At 38.0% G+C, this 21122-nt stretch overlaps 1 protein-coding gene across 2 annotated transcripts in view; it reads left to right on the forward strand.

Annotated features, from left to right (window-relative positions):
* Trpc5 (transient receptor potential cation channel, subfamily C, member 5) overlaps nucleotides 1-21122 on the forward strand; it is a 279520-nt gene that overhangs the window by 118109 nt on the left and 140289 nt on the right. For both annotated transcript variants that reach the window (XM_005404633.2, XM_013504508.1), the window contains exon 3: nucleotides 17402-17800. In XM_005404633.2, coding sequence (XP_005404690.1) covers nucleotides 17423-17800 — 378 coding nt within the window. In that variant the 5' untranslated portion in view covers nucleotides 17402-17422. The remainder of the gene's footprint in view (nucleotides 1-17401; nucleotides 17801-21122) is intronic.

A 21122-nucleotide genomic window follows, 5' to 3' on the forward strand; every position in this document is an offset into this window, starting at 1 on the left:
TGATACTCAGGGACTAATAATGTTAAACAATTGCCAGTGAATTTTAACACAACCTAGAGATAGGGCTTTCTTCACTGGCAAAGGCCTGGAGTAGGGTCAAAATAAAAAGAAGCCCTGGGAATGGCATCTACTGATAACAACGTGGCATGGGTGTTTGAGGAGATTCAAAGCATTCTCTACTCTCCAGCAGTACAAGGATAGTGAGCTTTTCAATTACTGTACTTCTAAAGGTACAGCTTTTCAAGGCTATCATGTGGCTTATGGGACTAGGACAAGAGAATTGCCACAATAAAAATTCAGCTGTTTTTCTTGAGTGAATGCTTCTCAGATTGTTGCAAAATTTTGACTAGTTTCCAAAGTTCTAAAAATGTCACTTTTAAGACTATTTTTTTTTTTGCCTTGCTTTTGTCAAAGATTATATTTTAAAGGGTTCCTTATACCATTATGCCAGAAATTGTTTCACCATGCTAGGTACTTCTACATTTCTATAAATATTCTTCAACTTTGTTTGGAACACCGGTAAGATACTTGGAAACAAGAGCTTTTCTAGACTTGTGTTTAATACTTGTTAGATGGAGGCAGAGACTCATTTATTCAAGGGTTAATTTTTCCCACTATGAAGGCAAGAACCATTTACTCAATGCACCAGGATTTACGGAATTTTCATATCTGGTTGGTTGCAATAGGATCAACTCCCTGTCCTGTGTGAGAATCAGATAATGTTCCATCTAATCTTTGGGTGGTTCTTTTTCCAGCCATAGATGGTTTCCTCATATAGATGCACTGCTCGGTGTTCTCCTTCAGACTTATGGGGGAACCCTATGCAGCTCTTCAGGGTTCTCCCTGTGTGCAATCCTCTCTTTCCCTTAGTCTGTCCTACAATCTCAAGATGCCTTGCCTTTCCTCTCAGCTCTCTCTGCTCATCACAGGGAGGCACCAGGCTCTGCTCACTTCCCTCTCCCTGAACCACAGCCTGAACACTCTCCCTGGGTAGCAAACTTAGACAGTCATAGGGTTCTCTTCATGTTTTTATTTTTTCCTCTCAGAAATCATTGTCCTTCATTGGCCTATGTCTAGTGTCCTGGAAAATAACTATGTAATGTATTTTGTCTCATTTTGGTTATTTCAAGTGCAAGATTAAATTTAGTTCCTATTTATTAGTCCAACTTGGCCAGAAATATAAGTCGCTTCCATGACACACTTTTAGATTTAATGTTTTATTAACATTTTCTGAATCACTTCAAGTCTAGACTATCAAGAAAGCACTAAATCTAGCCCAGAGTTAGAGCATCTGCTAATTTGTATAGTACACGTACTGTCCACCATCACCTATAATAAAACATGCAATACTTCTACGACAGGTAGAAATAACTTCACAAGAATATATTACAGTAAAAGGCAATAAAATAAGCAGGAAATGATGTTTTGTGTACTACTTTTTAAACACTATTTAATTCTAAGTTGTTATAATTTTTAATAGTAATTGTTAAAAAACCTGACGTGGTGGCACACACTTGTAATCGCAGCACTCGGGAGCCAGAGGCAAGAGAATTGCCACAAATTCAAGGCCATCCTGGCCAACATAGTGAGTTCAAGTCCAGCCTGCACTACAAAGCCAGGCCCTAGCTCAAAAAAAAAAAAAAAAAAATAAGCAAAAATAACAAATTGTTGAAAAATCAACTTACAAAATTCCTGAATCCTTAACAATCAGCTCCTTAGCCATCTCCTCCACACCACTAACTCCATGTCTGGTGATTAGAAACACTGTGGAAATGTCACTACATGCCACTATGCAAGGCGCAGAATGCATTCACCTAGGGGCATGTATGCATGCTTTCTGTTCACCCAGGGTGTTGAGCTACAGAAAAGCATTTGGTCAGGGATTTTTCTCTCCAGGAAAAGACCTACAGTCAAAATTTTGCCATTACAAATTTATTACTGTAGGTTTTGAAGACTTTTTCAACCTGTAAGAATCACTTTTAAAATGGCAAGGTATTATCCTGTGAGGAGTAATACCTTAAGCCTTTTACCAACTAATGTTGTTATGGATATTAAACAGCTATACAAGACCAAGGCCCTGTGTCATTGGGCCCTAGGCTCTGTGTTTAGCAGATAATGTAAACACAGATGTAAGAGGGGATTTAAAAGGGAAATGTAAAAATATTCAAATTTAAAAGTACCTTTTTCATTGTGTTTCAGAAAGTCAGCTCCAGTATATGCACTGGGTTTTTTTTTTGGTTTTTCTCCGGTACCCGGGAACCGAACTCACGACCTTGTGCTTGCCAGGCAGGCACTTTGCCGCTGAGCTAAATCCCCAGCCCCTGGGTTTTTAAAATACTAAGAAAATAGCTGGTGCATTCTCCTACCTTGGTCTGACTACTCATCAGCAGGAAAGATTACATGAGCTGCTAAACATCCTGCCTTGCCCATCTCCTTGAGTATATTTTAGTATTAGGTAAGACAGCAAGGCCATCCATAAATCTCATAAATTCAAAATGTGTTCATAACAGTTAACCATGCCAAAACACAAAAAGTTAGGAATATTCAGCAGTTCATGTAAGAAAAGGAAGACTATAATGAGAAACCAGAGAAAAATGAAGAATTCGCTAAGGAACGCTAGATGGGTGATGAAAGTGCCACTTTTGACTTGAGTTCAAAATAGTATTTTTGCAGAGAATTAAAGAATGAAGTTATAAATAGGTGATGATTCATAGTCTGTTAATAAATGTGGAGTGTGTACCATCTTTTCAATATCACTGTGGGAAGAGAGTGCTAAGAACAAAAATCCATCTCCCCTAATTATGATTACTAAATTCTGTATAGGTAGCCTGGCTAGCTCAGTCGGTAGAGCATGAGACTCTTAAATTCTGTGAAAAGCTGCATTGTCCAAGGAGGCAGTGCCAGATCTCAGACAACTACACTGGTTTCCAGGGGGAGTGCATTGCTGACCCCTACCTCCCATATATATGTAACAGGGACAATAACCTCTCACTGCCTACCATGGGTGGAGGATATTAATTCAGTTTGTAAAAACTCCAGAAAGAGAAAGGTAGAGCACTGGCCTCGACATGTCCCAATATACATCGCTACTGGAATGTGAATGATAGCTTCTACAGATCTCTGAACATTTCAAGATAAGAAGAAAGATAAAGTAGGGAAGACCTCTGTTGCTAAAAAGGATTGTAGGCATGGGCCAACTTGGTAAAAGACTCCAAGGGCAGAATGCATTCTGGGGCTTAGAAGGTGGATGGCATCTCTATCTTCCAATAACACATGAAGTGAAGTCCTAGAATGGCAGCAGAGGTAACTTACACAAAGGCTTGTGCTTCAACGACTGTATTTTAGAGCATAGTTTTTACTTTTCAGTTTGACACTGAATAGTCCAACAAGTGGGAAAAGTGTGGAGTATGAATTTGGAAATTTTGCCTTACTATCCCGATTCTTCCACTTATTAGTACTTGAGTCTTACAGGGAATCAGTTTCTCTAATACTAAAAATATGCATCTTTTTTTGAAAGGTAAATGATAATTCTGTAAGGTAGGCAAGGATAGGTGAAAGAAATGAACTATATATAGTCTATATATATGAGAAATATGTAATCATAAAGCCCTAAATAAGTATCAGGGACCATTACATTAAAATGACAGCTTAAAAGTCCCTTGACTCTGAAGACATTTTTCACCTGGGAGAGAAAATGGCCAAGACAGATCTTTCTAGTAAGAGATACAAGATCCCAAGATGCTAGTGTTCACAAAATTCTGAGAATAAAAATCTCACACTGCAAAGAAAATTACAAAACTTACCAAACTCAACTTAAACAACTTACAGAAATGCTTAATACAAGTAGTTTGAAATGACTGTCTGTAATAACACATTTTAAAAGGTTCTGCTTAGCTGATATTTGTCAAATTGCGATTCCACAAATCACTGCTGTTCTTTAGGTTGCACCAAGTGTTCTGCCAGAAAAATCAATCTGTGGCGTTATTTTTCCTTTAATTTACACAAAGGATTTTATTTCATGGGTAGAATTTTATCTATTTCACGTTTCTTAGCCAGAAATTCCTCTTAATACTTTTGGACGTCAGTGGTGTCTAGACAGCTTGCTTTTGTTCAGAGCCACATATTTGTACTTGCACTTTAAAGTGCTAGTTAAAATTCCCCGTAGTCATAGCATGGTATAAACCATTTCCCCTCAGTCTCACCTGGAAGAGCCACTTCCCCACAAGGGAAAAGATCAAGAGATGCAAGATAGAATTCCTATCACCTGAGCCTAACTGAAAGGCAGAGAATTCTCAGAAACCAAAGTTTGTAGCCAAGAATGCAGTTTACATGAGCATTTAATCCAGAGAAGAAGGTGTGGATGGAATACATAGCTTGGAAAATAGCATGAGAGGATGAAGATTGATTGGGAGATGAAAGACTTGAGCCAGCTTTTGTGCGTGTTAACGTATTCCTGTTTACATGGCACTGAGTGCACGTTAAGGAAGTAGATGAAGCTGAGCGTGGTGGCGCATGCCCGTAATCCCAGCATTTGGGAAGCTGAGGCAGGAGGATCATTGTGAGTTTGAGGCCAGCCTGGGCTACAAAGTGAGCTCAAGGCCATCCTGAACTGCATAGCGAGACCCTGTCTCCAAAACGACAAAAAAACAAGGAACTAAATGAAATACTTTTAAAAGCTGAAATTATTTTACTGCAATAATTTATGGGGCCCCCAGAGAGCATCTTGTCTTCTTGGTGATCTTGCCATCCAGATTTAGAAAGATTGAGGTTGTGTTACAGAACCCCAGATCATTAATAGGCATTACAGATACACAAGGAACAGGCTTCTTAGAAGGTACACAATTGAGGAAAACTGTCTCTTCTAACAGCATACTCCTCAGAGACTATGTTAAAAGGAAGATCTTGGGCTGGTTTCCCTTATGATGGCGATCACAAAAATTGCACTGATTCCTTAAAATGGCCCTGAGCAGAATGATTGTGATTTCTGAAACTCAGTTTTCAAGAAGCTATAGCATAGACCTCAGAATTAATGGCCTTACCTCTAGATCTTGTTCTAGTCAACCTTTGGAGTACAGGTTTATAATGTCAGACTGGTCCAGTGCTGGAGAGAATGGAGATTTTTATCTGGATTATGTAGTTTACTTTACTATAAAAACAGCATAAAGTGGTAAATGAGTCCCAAATTTCATTTCTTTTTTGTTTATTTTTGTTTTTGAGCGATGTAGTGCAGGCTTGCCTTGAATTCACTGCGTAATCCAGGCTGGCCTTGAACTCTTACCTGTCCTCCTGCCTCAGCCTACCAAATCTGGGATTAGAGGCAAGTCCCACCACACCCAACTCAAATTTCATTTCTTGTAGCCTAACTCATCCTGTTTGGCTGTATTCATGGAGTAAACAAATGGCTGATAAATATGGCTTTCACTTGGAACTGTATCTAACCCAGTGGACTATAAATGTTGCTTATATTTTGAAAGAAATTATTATGATAAAAATAGTTCACTTTAGGGCTGGCATTGATCTTGGCAATCACTTTGCTTATCGCTCTCACTTGCAGAAAAGGAAACAGAGGCATAAAGAGGAGGTAATCTCTTACCTGAGTTTGTGTTTCTAGTTAGTAGAAAGGTGGGAGCAGAATCTAGGTCTCTTAATTCCCAGGAATACCCAGGACACTATTCTTTAAACAACATTTTACACACATAAAATTATACACTATTATTTCTGTTTAAGTTTCCTAACAACTTTTTTTCTTCTTTCAAAGCTGTAGCATTGTAACATTCCAAGTTCAAGTGCTGTTATGTTGGAACAAGAAAGGAGGTCTAAAATCGACCAACACTGTAGGGAACATGACCTTGTACCAAAGTAAAACTCCGGATAATAACAAGGGTGACCTGGTTTTAGAGAACCCAATATGCAAAATGAGAAAGTTACAAAACAATCACACTGAAGGTGATTGCATTAAAAGGGAATACTCAGCAGAACTTCTTACGTGTATTTAAGCATTTAAGATCATTAATTGGCAGAACCCCCTGGGAGAGAGAAACGTTAAAATGTTAATAGCCACGGCCAAATGAAGACCAAAAAGGCAAAATAAGCATCTTTTAAGTAATAATGGAAGTCATGAACAAACACAATCTATGACAGAATCTCAGTTTACCCTAGCAATATCAGATCCCTAGTAATCAGCCTAGTGAATGGCCTTTTTCATCCCCTATAGTTTATCCATTATCAAGGCCTGGATTTTCCTTCTTTGAAATAACTATAAAATTCTCCACTTCTCCTTTCCAACTGCAACATTCTAGATGGGATTCCATTCACGTATGAAAATGGTAACATTCATTTCCACTCTAGTTCACCACTGGCACAACCATAGCTGTCAGCTTACAATATACAGCTTTCTTGGTCTCTTGCTTAACAATTTAAATGACTGTCCAACGCCTATGAGATGAAGTCCAACTAGAAGACAGACTTTTAGAGATGGGGAAGAGGTCAGGTAATGGGGAGAGGAAGTAATGGAGATGAAAATAATAAAAATATATGCATGTACCAATACAGCAAAATGAACCTCATTATTCTATTACTAATATGCACCAATAAAATAGGATAAAGTCCAAGCGTCTCAACTAGATATTCAACATCTTATAATGAGTGGTCAAAGTTTACCTATTCTTACTTGCTTCCCTCTCTTTTCAGATACTGCCCTAACCCAAGAAAACCCAAGAAAATTACTACCATTGGCTTCTACCCTATCCCACATATAAGTGTTCTCTCAGCTCCCACATCTGCCTAAGTAAATTCTACCAGCCTTTAACATCCAGTCGAGGTTCTTCTTATTCCCTGTACTTTCCTAAACTCTGCCTCCCAAGTAACTCCAGCTAGTTTTGACCTTTAAAATTTGGTTTAGTGTCATGTACACTCAAGGCACTGATCTCTTTCTTGCTCTTTTTTATAAACAGAAAAAGATAGTGAAGCCACAGTCACAAAAACAATAGGTTTGAAGACAGTATCACAATGAACTTTTTCTCAATATCTCAACTGGTTCCAAACCCTGAGGGTAGTATTAATTTAGTGGCCTTTATTTCATTTGTAGTTACTTTCCTACTTGAAGATATTTATCGAGAGAAAGGACCCAAGAGATCCGCTCAAGTAGCATAAATATAAAATTACTTTGTTAACATTAACATGTTGGGTACAAGCTTTGTAAAGTTGCATTTTGGTTGGCATCATCTTTTTCTGCTTTACCTTTTGGGCTCCTCCCCTCCCCCCTGGTAATTTATTCTTCATAGACTCTTCTTCATTTCTAAAAATAATTATATCATAGTAATTCCTTGAGCAAGGGTTTGAAAATCCCTGACAAGTCCTTGTCATATCATATTAGGCTAGTTTACATTTAATCTTTTAGCAGACTATACAGTAATCCACTTAAATATTTCAATGTTTTGTCTTAAAAATGTAAAATAAAAAGTTAAAAAATACCTCAAAAAGAAAAAGGAAAATATTAACAGGTAAAACTCGGAACTTACTTAACAAAGTCCTGCTCCAAAACAGGGATGAACAGATTCTCATACAGTACATATAGCCTTAATGACTATTGCAGTGGGGAATTCCAAGGCATTGCTTGAACCATTCCACGGTCTTTCTTCCACACAAGATAAAAATAATATCTATTGAAAAATCTTAATTGTATTTCATTCATTACATATTATCCATCTGTTACAGAAGCAAAGAATCTTAGAACTTTAAGACATCAAACATATTGTACATGAGAAAACTGAAGTTCACTTCTGTTTCCTGAGATTTCTGATATTTTATTTCTCCTTGAAAGCCACTGCTGGTAAATTAATAAAATAATTTTAGAAAGATGTTCAATATTATGTACTGAGAGCTTTAAAAATGCTCCTGTTTTTGACATAATAAATGGACTTTTCAGAATCTATACCAGGCAAATCATGATGAATACATTTAAAGATCTTTACATATAAAAATATCTATCGTAGGTTCATTTATAGCAATGGAGATAAGTTGAAGGAAACCTTAACTATCCCCAAACTGAAGACTAGTTAAGTACATTATAGTTTACCTGACCTGATCTAATAAAATGTTATATACCCATTCAATATGATATATTAACATGTGGAAATATGAAGCATATTGTCCTAATCTCAATTCAGAGCCACCTTTTTCACAAGGTTAATTGGTACTGAGAAGGCCAGGAAATGCAATGAGTGTCTTTACAGATGATTACATGTGGGAAATTCCTGCAAAATCTTAAACAAAGCTAGATAAAAAGAATATGTATTAAGGATAAGCTCATTTTAAGATTTATAGGAGAAAAAGATTGAAATGCTTTCTTTTAAACCATATTAGTCGATTTTTATGAGATTGCATTGATGATTTGATGGTTTACGTAGTCTTTTATAAATTTTTACTTAGAAAGAATTTCACGGACAGACACAAGCTATAAAAAATTACAGCAGAGAATTCCCATGTACTTTTTACCATTCTCTAATTATTATGACAAAATTTTCTCCAATGAGTATCTCTGCCCCAATTAAGGAGGTTTGATCAACAAGCTTCTGCAGGAACATTGTCCCTTTATAGTCCATAGTGAAGAGGCAACAGAAAAGCAGACAGGCACTTAGTTCTTACACCCTGTGGGATCTGTGATGAAAACCACCCCAAGACTAATAATCAGATGCAAGGCTTTTAACCAACTACACTACCTATTATTATTTGCTATACTCAGTGCTCTTCTGTTCCACCTTTCCTTGGTTACTTCAAGGAACGTCATGTAGACAAAGTGATAATGAGTATTGGGCACCAGACTCAAACTGCCCCAAGCAGTTTAGTAACTTGAGAAAGACAATACATGTTTTTTACTTATGTTTTTACCTTAGTGAAAATAAAAAATACTGATTTAGGATTAAATACTGATTTAATCCAGCTGCTAATGATTCTACAAAACTCCCTGAGAGGAGTAAAAGAAACAGTTTACACAAATAAAATCATGCTAGTTGTGGTAGTACAAACCTTTAATCCCAGGAGCCTAGGAAGCTGAGTCAAGAAGACTGTGAGTTCAATCCCATCAACTTAGCGAATTAGTGAGATCTGCCTCAAAGTCTTTTTTAAAAAGGACTAGACATGTAGCTCAGTGTAAAAATCCCACTACCAAATAAATAAGTACATAAAACACTACATGTCCACAGCTATAAAATATAGTACATAGATGAAAAGATCCAAATTTAACATAGATGTTGTATGCTTTTTTCCTAAGATTGGAAGAGTCTCTTCTATATTATGAACATAAAGGTGACAGAGTCATTTGGGTCATCTAACCCTATCCAATAGAACTTTCTGTTGTGATGAAAATATCCTATATCTCCGCTGCCAATATAGTAGCCATGAGCCACATATGGTTGCTAAATGTTTAAAATGCAGCTGATATAATTGGGTAACTGAATTTTTAAAATTTTATTTTAACCCATTAAAGTTTAAATAGCCACATGTTGCTAGTGGCTATTATACTAGACACTGGAGATCTCCACTCTTCTCTTTCTTAAGTAAAAATTTTGTCTCTAGTTTCTATAATATCCTTGTACCCTCTCTGATGACCACATCCACTCCCAACAGTTAAAGTTACCATTTATAATGATGGTACTCAATCCTGGATGCTTGTTAGAGTCATCTGGGAAGCATGAGTGACTGAGACACACGTAGTTTTCAAAAGCTCCTCAGATAATTCTAATGTGCAGCCAGGGTTGAGAATATATAATCAACCTACTGATGCCTTTCAATCCTATATCTCCAGCTCTCAATGCTGATCTCCATATATTCAGGAGGTCTTACCTCCCAATATCCCCCACAAAATCCTCAAACACAAATTTCTTGTCACTACAAAAAATATCTAAGAACATCACCCTAATGGAGGAAAGATTTATTTTGGAGGAAGAACATGGCAGAGAAAAAACTCCTTACCTCATGTCATCCAGGAAAAAGAAAGAGAAATAGCTACAGTGGAAAGGGCTGGGATCATATATAATCCCCAGCAAAATGGTCCCATGATCCACTCCCTTGAACTAGGTCCTACCTCCTATTTTCATCACCTTCCAGTAATGTTATCAAATTATGATCTCAGGAGTGGATTAATCCTCTAATGAAGTTAGAGCGCTCATCCAATCACTTTCCCAAGTTCCATAGCCAACCAATTTTTCAATACAGTGAACTTTTTTGGTGAATATTTTGGGTCTCAACCATAGCATCAACATACCCAAATATGATTTCTGTCTCATTTTCTTAACTCAGATCCTTCAAATTGTAATTACTGTGCTTATTCTTGCTATTATCATATTTGTTTTTCTATCTGCCTTCTTTATTTTTGTTCTCTAATCATTTTACTACTTCCATCTTTTGTTTAATTGACTTTTTATAGTCTATCATTTTGATTCATGTCCTACTTCCTTTTTGTATAATTTTTTGGTTATTTGCTTAGTGTTTACCCTGAAAGTCACTATATCTTTGAGCTTTGCGGATGTATAGATTCATATATTTCATGAAACATTGGAAGTTTTTGGTCCTTATTTCTTCATATATACTTTATGTCACTTTTTCTTCCTCTTATCCTGGGACTCTTATTGTACATATGTTGGTATGCTTGATGGTATCTCAGTCACCTGGATGCAGTATTTGTTTCAATTCATTCATTTTACCTTCTGTTCCTCAAATTCAATACTTTCAATTAATATCTTTAAATTAAATTATTCTTTTATCTACCTGATCAAATGTGTTGTTTAACATTTGACAAACAATTCTGCAAAAGGTATTCCAACACAGAAAATTCCAGGGGTGGAGAGGAAAACAAAGACAGTTCTCTGGGCCAATCCCTCTTCTTGATGCAGTAATTCAACACATATATATTGTCCAGTCAAAATATACAATCATAATTTCAAGCAATTCCCTAACTACTTTAAAAATGCAGCTCAGATATCACTTCCTTTGTGGTGCTTTAACTTACCTCCCCAAGCAGAGTTGAACAATTTCTCCTCTGGGTCCTTCCAATGAATTAGAATCCCTATCATGCTGTAGTATATTTAACTTACTTAATTTTTTGTCTCCCCACTCTGGAATTGGAGTTTCTTGAAGGGAAGGGCTGTGTTATTTGTATATATGTATTTGGCCTCCTTACTACAAAGTACCCTGGGCCTGAAAAATAGGTGTGTAATAATTATTGAATTAGAAAACTGAGTATGTACTATGTTGACACTAATACAGGCTTTATGGGACCTAGAAAAAAATCTTAACTTCACTAAAGTAGTTAAAAATGTAGACTCCGGAGTGAGATAGTGAGTTCCAATCCTTTTCCATCACTTACTAGCTGTGTGAATTTAAGGAACCTATTTAACCTTTCTAGGCTTCAGGTTCCTCACCTGTAAAGTAAGAGATCCAAATGGTAACTGTCTAAAAGCAAGGGTCAACTTAAATAATACATAGGAAGCACTTAGTAAAAACAGTACTTGTCACATATTAACTTATTTATAAATCAATGAAACTGTTTTGATAATAGCATATAAGTGCTATCAACTCGTTTATAAACTGATAAAACTGTTGGATTGATACTCATAAAAAACAAAACATTGCAAATACATCATTATACAAGATTGTTTAAAATAGCTTCTAAACCAAGATGTTACAGCATCATAACCTCAAACAAAATGTTGCCTAATGAATGAAGAAAAACCACTGGCAGTATATCTGTGCTAGCCTGGCCGCTTCTGAGCACTGTATTCACTTCTCAATAACACACTTTCAGAAAGAACAAAGTATAGTATAGTGGAAAACATGCCATTAGGATACTCTGAAATCTAGAAGCTAGCTAATGTGAAGAAGTATTTAAGAATCTGAGAATATTAATTTTTACAGAAGGGAATACTTAAGCAGAAGAAAACATGATTACTGAGATCATATGGAAGCAAGGAAATCTTTACCTGATGTTGCTTTAGAGAGCAGAACTAGGTTCAGGGAATAAAAGTTGTAGACACGTGATTTCAGCTGAACATAGAAGTATTTGCTGAAAGTCAGCGCTCATCATGTAGGCAAAAAAGTGATAAGTTTCCCACGAGCAGAGGTGCTCGTTAACTAGACAGACACAAGGATACTGTTAAAGGAACTTTTCCACTGGGCTGCAGATTATTTTTGACGACTTGTGGAGTCTCTTGCAGGAAATTCAAGATTGGGACCTTTCAAGGAATGACAAGTGTTACTACTTAAAAATTATGAAGTGGTAATGTGGAAGGAACTGAAAGGCTGCCAAATCAATACTCTACAACCTCCTTCAGATCAACCCACCCCTGTTCCTATGCACATTAAATTTTGCGCTATAGTCACTCTTTAGATTGAACAGTGAAGTCCCTGCTCCGATGTACTGTTTTTCCTACAAAAGTTATGCTTTTGAACCATTTGGTCATTATTAACAGTTTATATCATAGTGCTTGGTATACAGTAAGAATCACTTATTGAATGTATCAATTGTCAGCTGTTCACACTTCCAGTTGTACAAATTTATCAAGTTAAATCTATTTGCCTTGGAAGGGTCCTGAAGAGATGGACAGCTGGACAGATGACATGGATAATGGTGAGAAATCACAAAAAGTTTCACCATTTAAACTCAGATCCTTACACCATACAAGCTATGTTCAGATACCAGATCCTCCCCTCCAAAGGCACTAATTTTATAGTTAGGTGGGAAACCAGGCTTTATCCTCACAGATCAACTCCTTTGCTGGGCTAGGAGCTGGGCTGATACTTAGCAAAGCCACTTTATACTAAGGCCTTCAGCCCACACCATCAATTTAACTCTTTAAATCACATCATTTAAGCCCACAAATATCACAGCTATCATTATATAATCTCCTCTGTCCAGCAATAAAGAAAACAGAGAACATGAGAAGCCCTCTTAGGTAGCCTGTTAGACTATTCTTAGAGGTTTGCTTGGAAACGCCATCAGGAATAGGGTTCACTAGCAGAATGGCATTGGTCTCAGAGCCTAGAGTGAGGCCAAAGTCATGACAGTGAAGTGGCTCCATCTGTGAGGACAGAAAAAGGCAGAGAAAGAGGTGAGAAGTTGGACATCTATATGAGACTGCACATTGACAGACAATGCATGGAACAGATTTTTGCATCATCCTCATGCATAGTGTAGAGATGTATGGTTACTTAAGAGATTTCTAAGGCTGAACATTAGGCTTCTCTTTTCCCCTCTATCACGTCTTCCCTTCCCTTATAGTCAGGCATCACTTTAGTTCCAAGATCACAACAACTTTCTTCATGACAAAATTCATATTACAATATCATTAGCTGGTAGCCACATAATTTATTATTCCTTCCAGGGATAGTTTTGGAAATGTAGTGCCTTAAAGCAAAAAAGTGACACTCCAATAGTACAATCTCAGGCAAACCTCTGGAGATATTTTTCTGCAGAGGAATTCTACGATGCTTTTCATAAACATAGCCCGCTAGAAATGAAACAGTCCATATTAATCCAAATGAGAGAGATGAAAAGTGAAAACTAGATTTGAATAAATTACACATTATCCAGTTCAATTCTCAAATTACCATGAATTTGCTGTCATTTCTCTTCACTACTTTAAACCATGCATCTGTTAGACAGTGACAATTCAATGAATGGTACTGCTTATTAAATTCATTATTATTACTATTGGAGACAGTAGTAGCAATAGTGCTGCCTCACTACCTGGAACAGGGCCTAGGACATATTCAAAACTATAACAATTATTTTTGTATCTTTATTGCCTCCACTCCTGGCCCAGTGCCTGGCATGTAATAGGTCACGGATAGAGTTGATTCCTTTCAATCTCACCTTTTTCTGGGACTCTTTTTCTTCTGATTCCTCCATAGCTGTGCCTCACTAGAATTGTCATAGACTTTCCCAGCACTGTCAGTGTCAAGATCAGGAAAGACATCCAGCCTCTTCTTCTATGATAGTTCTTAAGTGATAAATAAGAAGCAAGTATCTAAAATCATTTTTCAGATGAGAAAACTGAGATTATGCACCATTACCTGGAAATTTAGCTCACTTCTAATCCCTATTAGAAGTATCCTATCTTATTATGGCCTAAAAAATATTCCCTTCCTCTCCATTCACCATAGCATCTCCTAACCAGGCCATGATCAGACTCATCATCTTTGTTCTTTCTACCTTGACATTTGCATATTGAACTCATCCTCCTAGGGTGAGTATAAGAGCTATGACATCGCTGGGCATGGTGGTGCATGCCTGTAATCCCAGCACTCAGGAGGCTGAGGCAGGAGGATCTTTGTGAGTTTGAGGCCATCCTGGCCTACAAAGTGAGCTCAAGGCCGGCCTGAACTGCATAGCGAGAACTTGTCTTAAAAAGAGAAAAAAAAAAAAAAAAGATCTATGACCTCCCTAAAACCTTTGAAGCCTCCAATCCTCACTGAATCCTTTCTGATACCACAAAGTATCAAATCAGTTCTACCTAATGTAGCACTTGACTGTCCCAACCCTTTTCAGCTAGACTGGTTTTGTTCATTCAACATCCATTAATTGAGTGCTTGTCATGTTCTTGACCCTGTGTGGGTGCTGGCAATGCAGAAATCAAAGACTTCCAGCCTAGCAGCAAGACAACAAGTGTTCAATGAGGTGCTATTGAAGAAATGTGATCAAAGGTACCAATGGAGAACCCGGATACCGGCTAAGTTTCAGAAAATATTGGGCAAAGGCTTCACAGAGAAAATGGCCTCTGAGTAAGATGATGAAATGTGAAAAGATTGTTAAATAGAAAGAATTGGATAAATCCAGTAACAAAGGCATAGTAATAAAAGGGCAACTTAGAGAACATTGCTCAGTATAGCTAGAAATTAAGATGTGATGGAAAGAGATTAAAAAAATATCATGGAAGCTTGGCTCATTCATTCGTCAAATGTATTTCAAGTGTCCAGATGTGTCAAGCACTGGATTAGGTACACATGCTTTAAACACAGTATAGATGCAATTCCTGGCCTGAAACTTTAAGGCTAATTGGATATGACAGACAATTACCTACTAAGATAAAAAAGCGTATAACTACAAATTGGGCTGAGCATTAAGAGGATGGAAGAAAGGATACAATGGAGAGAAGATGAAGAAACTAGTGAGGGTGACGAATTAGGGCAGCTCAGGGGAAATGATATTTTGGTGAGTCCTGGTAAGTGAAAGGAGCTAGAGAACAGAATTCTAGTCAGTGATCAAAGGCCATCAGGTAGAAGAAAAGCTTGGCATGTGAGAAGAATCAAAACAAGTTCAACAAACTAAAAAATAGTGGCTGGAGGTAAAAGAATGGCTTAAGAAGAGATTGGAGAGCTAACCATGATCCAAGCTCTTACAGACCTCATAAAAAATACAGATTTCATTGCAAGAACAGTAGAAAACTAACCAAGGAACAGTGAAAGGGAATCAAATTTGTGTTTCCCAGGATAACTGGGGGTGGAGTGGAAGGTGACCTGGAACAGGAAAGAGTGGAATCGGGATGATAGGTTCATCCCAAGGTTGTGGTACCTGTGCATGTGAGACATGATGAAGGTAGGCACCTGTTCTTCCATGTATACTACCGACAGTCTGTAGCAAGAGAGCACGAGGCACATCAGAACCTGTGTTTTTCTAATGATTAAGTAGAGGCTGAGTTGGATTGTTGAGTCTTTTCAAGAGGTCACACGATATCTCCTCCCCTCTCCCTTTTTTGTTTAAAAGAGAAGGCAGGGAGGCAGTCTACAACCAGCATTAGTATTAAAATCACCTGCTGTTCAGTGACAAGTGCTTATTTTAAGTACTGCTTTCCTTTACCCACTGTTGAGTTACTTGCAAGTAGTGAAAGGGAAGACCAGGGCTTCTTGAAAGCCACAGCCCCCTACTCTTCTGCAATCTGAGTCCAGAGAGAAATTTGTCATTTGTGCCTGTTTGGGGCAAGGAATCACTCATTCTCAAACACTAACTTCCCAGAAGATCACAAGGTTATGAATTGCAAATACCACTTGATATAATATATGCTTCTCTCTGTGCCAAGCAGGGATATAATTACCTGAAAGAGTGAGGTAAATGTTTGTAGAAGCTCCATGTCTTCATCTTCTTTTACATCCAGGAGATGACACAAGGGGCTCTTTATCACATTTCCATTTCCTTTTGCTAGCAAGACAGGTCTATAATGAAAAACACTGAAATATGTCCATCCTACCTTAGCCTTCCAGGGGCTGGAGGCCTCAGGATGAGAGGTAAAGGGGAAGCAATCACCTAATGCATCTAAGCTTCATTTTCTCCCCTGTGTAGGACCATCGTTGCCATCTCACATGACTAGTACCAGGAATCAGTGAGGAATATGAGTGAATTTGATCTGTAAATTACAAAGCAAGAGCTCTCGTCTGTGATTCATTATATGTGAATGAAGGCAAAAACTGTCTTTTTTCCCCATATGGCACAGAGAAAATTTAAACACATTGGAGGAGCTCAGTAAATAGATTTTTTACTTTGAATCAATTTTATTAAGTGCAACCTGGCTTCAGATCTGCTACAAATAAAACAGACCACTCACGTCAAAGAATTAAATGAAGCAGACTGTCAAATCTATTAGCTTCTTGGTTTGGAATGGTAAGAGAAAAAAATGCAGAAGTGGAAAGAGCAAGTGCATGCTTATCTGTTATAGATGGCTTTGGCCTATTGGAGTCAACATCACTTCCCAAGTGAGTAGCAGCAAGAAATAGGGTTGCAGTTAGCTCTGAAACAGTATTTCAATCTAGGATGAACAATTTAAACAATTGCCCATGTAAACTTGAAAGCCAGAACAGACCCACAGACATGGAGGTCAAAAGAAACTGGCCAAAGATGAGTGGCAACTTTACATCACCAAACAGAGTACTACAAGGAGTGTTTCCAAATAGCAGAGGGAAGGAAAGAAGGAACTAGTTTATGCCATGTCTTAGGTGGTTTAGCCTGTGCCAGACGCTTTGATAATGTACATCTTATTGAGTTCTCACAGTAGCTTCATAAAAGAAGAAATCTGTGGCATAGGACCTGGTATATAGTAACCAGATGCTAACTGATAACTGCTAGTAATATTATTAATATTGATAACCTTAGTAAGAGTAAAAGAATCACAGAGAGATAGAGTATCCTATCAAACTTCTGAGTTGGTGAGTAATAAAACCAGTGTTTGATAGATCTCTCTTACTTAAAAGCCCAGACATCTTCTGCTCTACCCCTTGGAAAGAGGAAAATAGCAGTATCATTAAAACACTGGGACTTTCCAACCCCTTAGCAAGACTACCCTCTATGACTGGGCAATGGAAAGCTTCAGGTAACTAAGAATATCTTCGGTCTTCCTCTTTCTCCTTTACTCAGCTCTCTAAATTCCTATGAACCATGGCTCAGCTGTACTACAAGAAGGTTAATTACTCGCCATACAGAGATCGCATTCCTCTGCAAATCGTGAGGGCTGAGACAGAACTCTCTGCAGAGGAGAAAGCCTTCCTCAACGCAGTGGAGAAGGGGGACTATGCCACTGTGAAACAGGCCCTGCAAGAGGCTGAGATCTACTACAATGTCAACATCAACTGCATGGATCCTTTGGGCCGGAGTGCCCTGCTTATTGCCATTGAGAATGAGAACTTGGAGATCATGGAGCTACTGCTGAACCACAGCGTGTACGTAGGTGATGCATTACTCTATGCCATCCGCAAGGAGGTGGTGGGTGCTGTGGAACTTCTGCTCAGCTATAGGAAGCCCAGCGGAGAGAAGCAGGTAAGAGAAATACCCTATATGCTGATAAATAACCAGGAATAACAATCACCAGGGCCAGCGCCTTCAAACTAGGAAATGTTATGCTGTCTGGGGTTGTGGAGTCCTATCTCAGAAGTTATCTCAGTGATCTCAAGTGGTACCCTAGAGCTACCCTGTATGAACTATGCTGAGTTTCACTCATTCTTCCTTTTTAATATTTGCACATAAACATTCATTAATTAACAACTCAGAGATGTGCTGTTCATTTCCAGATCGTGCAAGCTCTTTCTACTTTCCCTGCCTACTGTTTCTTCATTTGCTTCCTCTAATTAAAGGTCCCGTTCTACCAGAGAAGAGACCAAACACAGGCCTGGGCTTTCTCCTTCCTACCAACCTCTCTTCTACAGACGAGACCAGAAACCTTTAAATTTGAATGCAGATACAGAGGGGTATAAGGTCTCACAATTTCCCAGTATCTGTTATATCAGTGTATCCCACACCTATATCTGTAGATTTTTGCCTCTGTGATTCTTATGTCCTCCAAGGCACTTAGATTTTATACTCTGTAGTCATCTCTCATTTCCCTGTCTGTCTTGCCTCCTTGTCTAATTCCTAAATCCTCTGGTGTCTTCCTTCCTAATATCTTCTACATATTTTCTCGCTAGCCCAGCTCCCACCACTATTGCTCTGTTCTTATCATCTCTGGCATGAGTGACCCTCAAAGTATGGTCCCTAAAGCAGCATCAACATTACCTGGGAATTTGTGAAAATGTGAATCTTTAGGCCTCCAACACAGACCTTCTAAATCGTAAACTCGGTTAGGGCCAGAGCAAGCTGTACCTTAATTACTCATGGGAATCTGAAACATGCTTAGGTTTCAGAATGGTTGTCCTAGACTAACATCAAAATCTTGTAACTCATCTTCTATCTGGCCTTTTCCCTCTCTTAAGCCATGCTGAACAATAAGACTGAGTTATTCATATTAAAATGGCATAATGATCCTGTCATTCCTGCCCATTCATTCAGCAACTACAATGTGTCCTTGTATTAGTCTGTTTTTCTATCGCTATATCAAAATATCTGAGACTATGCACTTTTATAGAAAAAAGAAGTTTGCTTAGATCACAGAGAGGTTGAAAATACAAGATCAGAGGGACCCATCTGTGCAGTCTCTGATAAGAAACCCCTTGACTGCATCACAACACGGAGAAAATGAGAAAATGGAAAGGGAACTGGCCACATGCATAAGGGAAGAATTAAGTATGTGAAGTGACCTCATTTTATTACAACATACTTTTGTAAGAACCAACTCACTCAGTGGGACCAGCATTAATCTCCTTTAAGGGAAGTGTCCCCAATGACCTAACTACCTCACACTAGGCTCCACCTCTTAAAGGAGGTGGAGGTGGCTGAGGTCCGCCACCTCAGCACCACCACAATGATGACAAAATTTTCAACACACAGACCTTTGTGGAGCAAACCACATCCAAACTCGTCATTTGCAGAGATAGTAACTCACAAAGTTTGAAACTAAAACTATTCTAGTAATGGTCCTTTCCACTCCTGTCTTTCCCTGTCCCTTCTAAACACCCTTCAGGTCAGATAGGTCTCTTTACTGTGTCTCTTCATAGCATTGGGCACATGCGAGAGACAAAGTAAATACTGAATCATCAAAATAGAACACATGGATATATTCCAAAGTGCAGAAATAGTATAACTGAAAACCAAAACTGCCCAGTACTTGGGAAACACTGATAATGTAAACATTCAGCATCAACTCTTATAGGATATGGCCAAAGCTAAGTTTAAAGGAAATTCATAACTTTGATATTTGCCTAAATACATAAAAAGTAATGAAAATAAATTGATAACTTGAAGATTATGAATTGGCATTGACAGAAGAGAAAACAAAGCACTAGATTAAAAGTTTTTTGAGTAAAGGGCCTAAATCCCTATCTTCTCTGCTAGCATTCAACACAGTCCCAAGAAAGTAGGGACTTTTTTAACAAGAGAAAGTTTCTCTTGTTAACTGTTGCATCAGATCACTAGAGAAGTACCTGGAACAGCATAGACACACAGTACATATTGACTTAATGAATGAATAATATGCATCCAGCACTATGCAAAGTATCTTACATGACTTACCTGATTTAATCCTCCAAGCAACTCTGCTAGTTAGACACTCTTATTATCATCCCTATTTTACCAATGAGAAAAATTGAGTCACAAGATAGTTAAGCAAACTGTCCAAGATCACAGTTAGTAGATGCCAGATCCAGGATTCAAACCCAGGAAATTTCTAAACAATCTTTTTAACCACTAGGCAACAATACTTCCTTGGTAAATCTCAGGATTCCCAGCACAGGAGTTCTAAAAATGCAAGATGGATTAGCTCTCTGGAAACAAAAGGCATGAAGAATTCGGATATATAGCAAACAGAGAGGAATGAGTATGTTTCCTTTGTAATCCATCCCACTATCCCCATACAAACTGATAGGTTCTATGCACCATGACCCCAGACCCCTGCTAAGTCTCTGGGTGATTTGAAGTGTTAATCTGCACTAAGGCTTTCTCAGCTACTCTGCTCCATGAACTTGATGGCCTTCAAGATCCTACAACCCACTGGCTTTATGCTTCACTTGACACCAATCACATGTCACTCTGTACTGCTAGTTAACCTTACTTGTAGAAATTCCAATCTCTGCAACTAAACTGTTTCTTGAACATGAGATAAAAATCTAATGTCCAACTGATTCCATGCCTATGCCTCCCATACCTCATCAAATACCTAGTACATAATGAATGACATATAAATACTTGTTGTAGGACATGAAAGAGTTAAGAGTTGTCTACACTTATAATACCAGAATTTTGGGAGGCTTACACAGGGAGATTGCAATTTCAAGCCTAATCTGAGCCACTTAGTGATTTAGTAAGATCTTATCTTAAAAGAAAAACACAAAAGGGAAAAGGATGTAGCTTAGTATGAAGGCCCTGATTTCAAGCATTGATAGATAGACAGAATAGATAGATGATAGATGGAGAGAGAAAGAGAGAGACAGAGAGAGAGAGAGAGAGAGAGAGAGATACCAGAAAACTCATGACTTCCTGTTATACAAGATCTTTCATAGTCAATCCTGTTTAACTTATAACCCCTTTGAGGAAAAAGAGAACACAGGGACAGTTTCTCCAAAAGGGGGTAGCAATACTAGAAGAGTTCTGAATGTAAGTCAAGTTTGATGGACCCTATTTTCCCATCTCTCCCCAGTGCCCTCACAAATGTTGACGCTCTGCCTCCCAGTATAAAAGACATAAGATAAGCTTATGCTAAAGCACAGTCTAA

The sequence above is a fragment of the Chinchilla lanigera genome, unplaced genomic scaffold, assembly GCF_000276665.1.
Source record: "Chinchilla lanigera isolate Chin_1 unplaced genomic scaffold, ChiLan1.0 scaffold00089, whole genome shotgun sequence".
Lineage (NCBI taxonomy): Eukaryota > Metazoa > Chordata > Mammalia > Rodentia > Chinchillidae > Chinchilla > Chinchilla lanigera.